Below are 8,043 nucleotides of genomic sequence, written 5' to 3'. Positions count from 1 at the left end.
AACAAATTCATTTTTCAAATCAATTTTGGAATGGGGCAATGCTGAATAAAATGTATTACACTAGAACGTCACACTGATTACACAACAATTTTTTTTGTTGATTTTGAATTTTTTTCTTTGATTTTCGGCAGGATTTCTTCGTTATCCTGCAATCCTTAGCGGTTGTTTTTCTTTGTTGCTTGATACCCTGAAGATGAAATCATCGAAGCGCAAGATGTCCAGGCTCTTTAAGACCGCCTCTGTGAATTCCAAGTCGCTTTCGATGATGAACTTGGAGGAGCGATTCCGGGAGAGCGTAGAGCCGGCGCAGATAAATCTACTGCGTGATCTTAACGATAAGTTTTTCTCAAGCTCCTACCAGCTGGTGCAAAGTCTTAGCGAACGCTTCCCCTTTCTGGCGGGCAAGGTCAAGTTGTACGTGGACATCCTCTCCAGACTGCATGCGCACTACGTCAACGAGGTGGAGCAGGGCAGGGCAATGCATGAGAAGGTGAGAACGGCGGACGAGAAGCTGCAACTGGCACTGCGGACCACAGCGATCTCGGAGGCGATGATGGAGCACTTGCGTGAGTCCTTGGAGGACGCCTGGCGGAACGAGGACGCGACCAAGAATCGGGAGGAGACCATGCAGCTGCAGCTGATGTCGCTGGTGCGCAGCGATCAATCCAATATGACAAAAGGCACGACCGATCATGTGCCAATCTCTAAGTGAGTTCACCCACATAACCCCACCAGTCAGGTTTCCTCGTTTACTAGAACTGATCCTTTTCGCAGCAAGGACCTCCAACTTCATCGCTTGGTCCTTCGGGAGCGCGATCGGCTGGCTGCCGAGCTTAAGGACCACCAGAAGCGACTGCAAACTAACCGCCTTTACTCGGAGTCGGTGGAAGTCATGATCGAGGTATACAAGGAGATTATCTCCAAGCTCAATGCGCGGGCGAAGAAAGCCGAGTTGGACAACTTTCGGCTGGAGCACAGATGTAATGTGGAGCAGGATAAGTACGAGGATCGGCTGCTGCATCTGAACAAGGAGTTGGTCGCCGTTGTGCAGCAAAACGAGGAACTCCAGGCGGCCGAGAAGGATTTTATGGAGCTGGCTGCCACCAACGAAGCACTAAAGCAGCGCAGCGATCGTCTTTCGCGGGAGAATCATACCCTGACCAAGTCCCTTCGAATCATGGAGGATGAGAAGAACAAGCTGCAGACGAGTCTAAAGGTGTCCGAGGGTCTCAACGATGCCCAGAGACGGGACAAGCTAGATCTCGAATTGGCGCGCCGTTCAGCCGAGCGGGATGCCAAAAAGAAGGCTGACGACTCGATGATCCTGGAGCGACGATTCCATCTGCTGGCCAAGAAGAACACGGAGCTTAACGATCAAGTTCTGGTCAATCAGTGAGTATAATATTTCTAGAATAGTATTGATACTACTGACAACCTTTTAGAAATGAGCTCAAGGTCCAGGAGAAGAAGATGCTGATGGCCACCGCCAAGCTGAATGAGGCCATCCGACAAAAGGAGGAAATAGCTCGTTCGCGGGACAAGCTGAGAGCAGAGATCTCCCGTTTGAATGACATTGTGGCCGGAGTGCGGCACGAAATCGCTTCAATCCGCCACCAAATGCAGGATTTGCTAACCGATCTGCTTCGAGCCAACAAGCAGCTGGACGAGAAGGACCTGCAGGTGCAGAAAATAGCTCGGGAAAAGAGGGAGCAGAGCCTGGAGCTCAACGATGCCTACAAGAAGATCGATGGGATCGAGGGTGAGCATGCGAAGGAAAAAATTACACATTGAAATTAATTCGAGGTGGATTTCTACAGAGACACTTGCCTTGAAGTCTGAGCGATTGGAGGTGCTCCAAGTGGAGCTGCAGCAGAAACAGCAGGAATTCGCGAACGTCAAGAAGCAGATGGAAGTGATACAATCGGAGAAGGTCATGCTGATGAAAACGATGGACATGTGCTCGAGGGACCGCTCCACGCTGCAGAACACAATGACCAAGTTGACGCACCAGATCAACCAGATGACCAGTTCGCTGGCCATTAACGAAAAGGAGATCTCCAGCCTGAAGAACCAGATTGAGCAGCTGAACCGAACTGTGAAGCAGAAGCAGAACGAGATTCACGCCAAAAGTCGCCTGTTGGCCAGCACAAAGACGGATCTTCGCGAGATGAAGATCCGGTTGGAACAAGCTGCCCACACCATCGATACCGATGAAAAGCGCTTTAAGAACATGGCCTGCGCCCTGGACGAGGTAACCAAAGAGAAGAGTCTGGTGGGCTTGCAAATGGTTAGGAGGAATGATGAGGTGCGTCTGCTAAGGGAGAAACTGGATATGATGCAGAAGGCCATCGATCGCGGAACCATGCAGTACAACCAAAGGGTGGAGGACATCAGGTTGCTTAAACTGGAAGTGGTAAACCTGCGAACTTCGCACGAATGCATGCAGCGCGAGGTGGGCAACAAGGCGGCCATGCGCCATGATGTGATTCGATTGGAGCGACAGCTCAACCAGGAGAGGCTCAAGGTATCCGCCTACTCGGAAGAGCTGTCCCGCCCCTGTCGCATCCATCGCTGGCGAGTCCTGCTCGGTAAGGATCCGCGCCGTTTCGAATTGATCCGCAAGATTCAACAGCTTCTGAAGCGCAACATTCGGCTATCCGTGGAACGGGAAAACAAGGCCAAGGAGCTGGCCGAATTGGAGCACGTTCACGAGGAGTTCAAGCGCCAGATGACGAATCTACCCGATCCGAGTGTGCGCCAGAAGCTCTGCATCCAGCAGCGCATCAATCGCCGCCAGACCCGCCAACTCAAGGCCATGAAAGCTGAGCTCAGGATCAACGAGATCGATCTCAAGACCAGGGAGCACCTGATAGAGGGCTTCCAGGAGCAACTGCGCCTGCATCATCTGGAGAACAAGGAGAACTTCATTGGCAAGGGGGATTTCTCGATTCGCAGTGGCAAGGCGACCGAGGATGAATTCACGGAACAGGTGTTCGACATGTCTGCCACCTGCGAAAGTTAATCTCCACAAGCTGGATGACAGTATCCACATATATCTACATATGGAGGCCCGCCTCCAACTTTGAAAGGGTATCTTTTACACTTTTCGAATATTAAAAAAACATTGTGTTTTGTTCATTACATATTATTGTAAGATAATAGTAGCATTAGAGTAGACTACTGACCATCTTGAAACCCGCACCCAGAGTCCTAGGCAGTTGGGCGGGCGCGGAGTAGCAATGCATCTGCTCCAGCAACTGTCGCTCCTCAAGTAACTTCTGCTTGTGCTTCTTCTCCTCTAGCAGTTGGGTCTTGGTTAGAGCCAAACTCACCCGCATCTCTTCAAGCTTCTCCTTTTTGGACTTCTCGTCTGCCTCGCGGGCACTGAGCTCGGCCTTTAGGACCTTCAGTTTGCGATCCTTGGCGGATAGGTTAGCCTGTTGGAAGATGAATAATTAGATCTTATACTTTTTAGCAATCCCATTTGGATATACCTTAACGCTGTTGAGCTCCGCCCGCACTTTATGGCTGGGCAGCTTGAGCATGAACTCCCTCAAGGCCGCATAGAGCTGTTGGGCTTCATTGAGGGCCCGTTCCTGCTCCGAGGCGGCAACGTTCTGCTGGAGCAACTGCTTTCGGAGGATGCTAATGCGTCCGAGCAGGTCCATTTTTTCTGGATCCTTGCCGCTCAGGAGACGCCACCGATGCACATTCATCGGCGTAACCATCTCGTCCTGCAGGGCACGCGCCTTGATTCGTTCCTGGTTGAGCATGCGATGCATTTGTAACAGTTCCTGGCGCAGATCCGCTGCACTCTCTCTATCCGCGCGCAGGACATCCCTTTCCGTACGCAGATTCTTTATCTCCACGCCCATTAGACGCATATCATCCTGATACTGGCTGCACTGCCTCTGGGTCTGATCGTACACCGTTTGCAGGTTCTCCTGGCTGTGCTTGAGTCGATCGAACTCCTCGTTGCGTTTGGTCAGCGCCGCACTAATCGCATTCTTCTCGTTCATCAGGTTGTCCACATCCTTGCGCAGGCGCGCCAGCTTCTGCTCGTCCTCTTGCAGCGACTTGGCGTGCCGATCGTTCTCCTTCCGCTTGTCCAGCAGTTCAGCCTTGGTGTGCTGCTGACCAAGCTGGGCATGCCGGATTTCGTTGCGTAGCAGTCGGCGCTCCTTCTCCATGCGATCGATCTGCAACTGAAGTCTGGAGATCTCGCCATCCCTGTAACCGATCTTGGCCTTTAGTTTCTCGACGTGCGCCTGCAGATTCACCAGCTGATCGCGAAGCTTTTGCCGCTCCTCATCGGCCAACTGGACACTCCGCTGAAGAGTTTGGCGCTCAGCGGCAAGACCATCATGCTGTTGCTGGAACTTGGAGCACTTGGCTTCCAAGTCGCTGATGGTGCGCTTCAGTTCGATCTCGTAGTTCTCCTTCAAGTGCATCTCATCTGGGAAAAGTGTGCTACAGATATCATCTTACAGATCATTACGTTCCAAGTCTTACTCTGCAAAGCATCCAATTTGTCTATCCAGTGCTGAATCTCGTCCAGCTTTTTGGTCTTCTCCTTCTTGAGCTTGTTGGCGTCCTCGTTGAGCTTCTTCAGCTTTGTGTCCATCGTGGTGATGGTGTCCTTAAGAGCTCGCACCTCGTGCTGCGCCTCTTGGTGCTGTGCATTGCTCTGCTCGAGCTGATGGTGCTCCGCCTGCAGTTCCCGCCTTAGGGAATCCCGCTCTTTGGTCAAGTTTTCGTTGTTCTTCTCGAAGTGATGGACCACCCGGCGCATCGACTCCAGCTCCTTGTCTTGGGTGCCCAGCTGGGTTCTGTAACGAATGTTAAATTATCTAGTAGATTATATTCTATCAAATATAAATCTTTTACCTGAGCCTTATGTTCAGCGTTTCCACTTCCCGTTTGGCCTCGTCTAATACCGCATATTTCCGAGCAATCGCCTCCTGGGACTTGGCCAGCTTCCCATTGTCCTGGCGCACCTTAATCAATTCATCCTCGCGCACCTTCAGTAGATTGATGCGCTGATTCAGAGCACGCTTGTTCTTATCCCTTTCCTGCACCGTGTACTCCAAGTCCACCGTGATCTTGGCCAGCTTGTTGTTGGCCGCATTGTGCTGGGTATTTAGATGTTCCAGGTTCGTCTTGAGGGACAGAATTTGCAGGTTCTGGCGCACTTTCACCTTGGTCAAGTGCTCGTTAGCGGACTTCATCTGGGATATTTGCTCCTGGTAGCGGGACTCCTCGGTCTTCATCGTAGAAAGTTCCTTGGTCAAGGCATCACTTTTTCGTTTCAAGTTGCAGGCATCGCTGGAAGTTTCCTGATATGTAAAAATACTGTTCAGTTTTATGGTAAAGCAGAGTAATCATTTAACGAACATCCAGTAGCTTGAGCAGTTCCTTGTTTTTAGCCTCCAATCCTTCGATGGTGTGGTCCAGTTCCGTGGCGTAGGTCCGTTGCAAATGCAATCGCTTGTTGAGATCTGCAATCTCGGCGTTGAGTCGCTCCCGTTCCTTGCCATCGTCCCGCTTGCTCATGGCCAGCCGTTTCTCATTTAGATGGGCGACCATCTGCTCTGACTCATCCAGTTTTTCGCGCAGACTTAGGACCTCGTCCTGAGCGGATTGCTCACGAATCTGAGCAGCATCCTTCTGCTTCCAGGCACCCTCTGCCAATGCAAACTATTATTATAGCCGTTCTTTGCTTAGAAATTTATGAGAACTACTTACCTATTACTCCACGTAGCTCCTCAATGGTGGCCATGTCCAATTTGGTAACCCGAGCCGCATTTTCCAAGCGCTCTTCGAGGCTTTCAATCTCCTTTCGCAGTTCCTGGGAGCGTTCCTTCTCAAGTCTGAGATCGCTTTTATAGCGACTGCCGCAGATGAGCAGCCTCTGGACATTATCCGCATTGTTGGGAGTATCCTTTTGCCGCAGAGCTTTGGTGGCCTATGCATAATATGCTTATTACATATGTTTGGAAACATCATTCCAGATTGTTACCTCAGGGATTTTGTCGCATAGTTCCTTGTAAAAGTCATCATCGAAGTCATCTGGTACCAGAGGTTCATCTTCTGATCCGGAAGCTTTCGACATCTTTAGGTCTTGAGTTATTTTACACCTTATTGAACAAACTCAAAGCCCTAACCTTGTCCTGGCAACAAGTTGCCATACCGGCACAGGATGTCAAGGACAACGCAAAACGATTTGTATGCTAGTTGTGTCTTTTATTAAGCTAGTAGTAGTATAAAAGCGTCATTGTGCCTAGTCCTAGTCGTCATGGAAACAAAGTACATGCCTTTGCATTTCACTGCATTACAGTTTTGAGTAGAAGGTTTATAATACTAAATTTTACTAATCAAGAGCTTTGGATTTCTATTACCTTGAGCTTAAACGTAAACTATTAACTTAATATTGACTTGCTGACATCACAATGGCTTCTATGTTGGAATTATGGCCACTCGTCCTCGAAGGGAGCATCATTTACCGTGTGGAAACTCAGCCCAGTACCTTCGGGTTTGTGCCAGGAGGGAAGCAGCACAGTTCGCCAAAAGGATCTGCCCCGCACCAGACCCAAGAACAGCTTCCAGTTCTTTTTGGTGCCAAAGTTATAAGGATTAATATAAATGCGTTGTTGCTGGAGGTGCCGTTTTCGCTCAGCTTCGTTGATGTGAGCCTCCACACTGGTCTCGCCACGAGTGATTAGCTTGGCGTGCCAGATGGAGAGGCTACCGAGAGCCAAGACCACGGCAACGTTTGTGAACGCCATGAACCAAAGCGCTCGTCGTCGACCGGGCGAAGCGGCATCTGTGTCCACAATGGGTGTTGGAAGATTGTGCACGGCTGGAGGCAGCACAAATTCATCATACTCATTCGGATGTGTCTGAAGTTCAGAGAGAAAGAAAGATGAAATAAAGAAAGTAGCACAAGTTAGTTTACTGGCTTACCACTGGAATGATGTGTCCACTGAGGTTAAACTTGACTGGCTGCCCCTCCAAGGGCTCAATTTCCGTCCAGTTTTCACCATGATCCAGCCACAGGTATTTGTGGCCAATCTCCAAGCCAAACAAAATAAGAAACAGACAACCCAGAGTGGTGTACGTCATGTAGAGGAAGAAGTACCGATGATTACCATAACCCACGCAATTGTTGAGCCAAGCTATATATGGGATATATGAAAATTAATGTAGGAACCCTTTAGAAATCTTAAGGTACTCACGACAATGGTGATCCATCTTAAGTATGCAGCGATTGCAGATGGAGCAGTGATGAGTCCTCGGTGGTTTGGGAGCTATGCACTTGCCGCACATGCTAACCGCTTCTACCAGGGACACGCCCTCTGGCGGATGACCAGCCGGCGTGATCACAGCCATAACGTAGTGGAAAACCACATTGAGCAGCAGCCAGTTGCCCACAATGAGGAGGAAGTAGGTCACCAACTGACTTTTGGCCCACCAAAAGGGCAAGCCAATCCAATAGGCAATACTAACGACTGAAGTCGTCAAGGCAGCCACGCCAACCACAAAAAACTAAACAAGTTTAAAACGCTTAATCATACGAACAACAAATGTTATGTTGCATAGTGTTACCGGTCCTAGGCAGTGAGTATAGTTGTCCACAAACCAAAAAATAGGGGTCAGGCAGACGTCCGAGGCGTAGGAGGAGTTCATGTGGGCGTTGAAAGTTAAGGAGTGCCAGCAGTGCTTCATATATGACCAACGAAGCCGCAAAATCGATCTGTTAAATAAGTAAACAATAAACGAAAACATTGCAAATTAGTGATACATTTGTGCAGCGGGATATTTCAAAGCTTACAGCAACTCCTGAGTGGAGTGACCTCTCCAAGTAATGCGTGTCATTTTTAGCAAGTGGTAGCTTTCCTATATTTTATGTTATATTTAAATTACAGCATTTTTGGCGATAATAAACTTTATTTTGGCGAGCGAATTTGCAAAGTTCGTTTTGATGTGACCTTCTGCAGCTAAAATCACTCAATCAGCTGTTGCCTATCGATGAGCGGCTACTAT

General features: G+C 49.4%; 3 protein-coding genes across 3 annotated transcripts; 1 reads left to right on the top strand and 2 right to left on the bottom strand.

The window, feature by feature from the left end:
- Window positions 1-69: 69 nt before the first annotated feature.
- CG6059 (uncharacterized protein) lies at window positions 70-3,140 on the top strand. The gene is made up of 4 exons (NM_143284.3): window positions 70-708; window positions 775-1,392; window positions 1,443-1,759; window positions 1,818-3,140. The coding sequence occupies exons 1-4, from the start codon at window positions 194-196 to the stop codon at window positions 3,020-3,022; spliced, it is 2,655 nt and encodes an 884-aa protein (NP_651541.2). The 5' UTR covers window positions 70-193; the 3' UTR covers window positions 3,023-3,140.
- Window positions 3,141-3,167: 27 nt separating this feature from the next.
- CG5882 (uncharacterized protein) lies at window positions 3,168-6,112 on the bottom strand (the record flags this gene model as incomplete). The annotated part of the gene is made up of 7 exons (NM_143283.1): window positions 3,168-3,437; window positions 3,495-4,456; window positions 4,513-4,829; window positions 4,888-5,336; window positions 5,395-5,684; window positions 5,746-5,965; window positions 6,020-6,112. The coding sequence occupies 7 exons, from the start codon at window positions 6,110-6,112 to the stop codon at window positions 3,168-3,170; spliced, it is 2,601 nt and encodes an 866-aa protein (NP_651540.1).
- A 113-nt stretch (window positions 6,113-6,225) lies between these two features.
- Window positions 6,226-8,013, bottom strand: CG5880 (uncharacterized protein). The gene is made up of 5 exons (NM_143282.4): window positions 7,832-8,013; window positions 7,606-7,753; window positions 7,236-7,545; window positions 6,964-7,175; window positions 6,226-6,899 (listed from the first exon to the last, which is right to left on the bottom strand). Exons 1-5 carry the CDS (start codon window positions 7,873-7,875, stop codon window positions 6,468-6,470), a joined length of 1,146 nt encoding a protein of 381 aa, NP_651539.3. The 5' UTR covers window positions 7,876-8,013; the 3' UTR covers window positions 6,226-6,467.
- Window positions 8,014-8,043: the final 30 nt, after the last annotated feature.

Source organism: Drosophila melanogaster, chromosome 3R, assembly GCF_000001215.4.
Source record: "Drosophila melanogaster chromosome 3R".
Taxonomy (NCBI): Eukaryota; Metazoa; Arthropoda; class Insecta; order Diptera; family Drosophilidae; genus Drosophila; species Drosophila melanogaster.
This window is presented reverse-complemented; position numbering and strand designations above follow the sequence as displayed.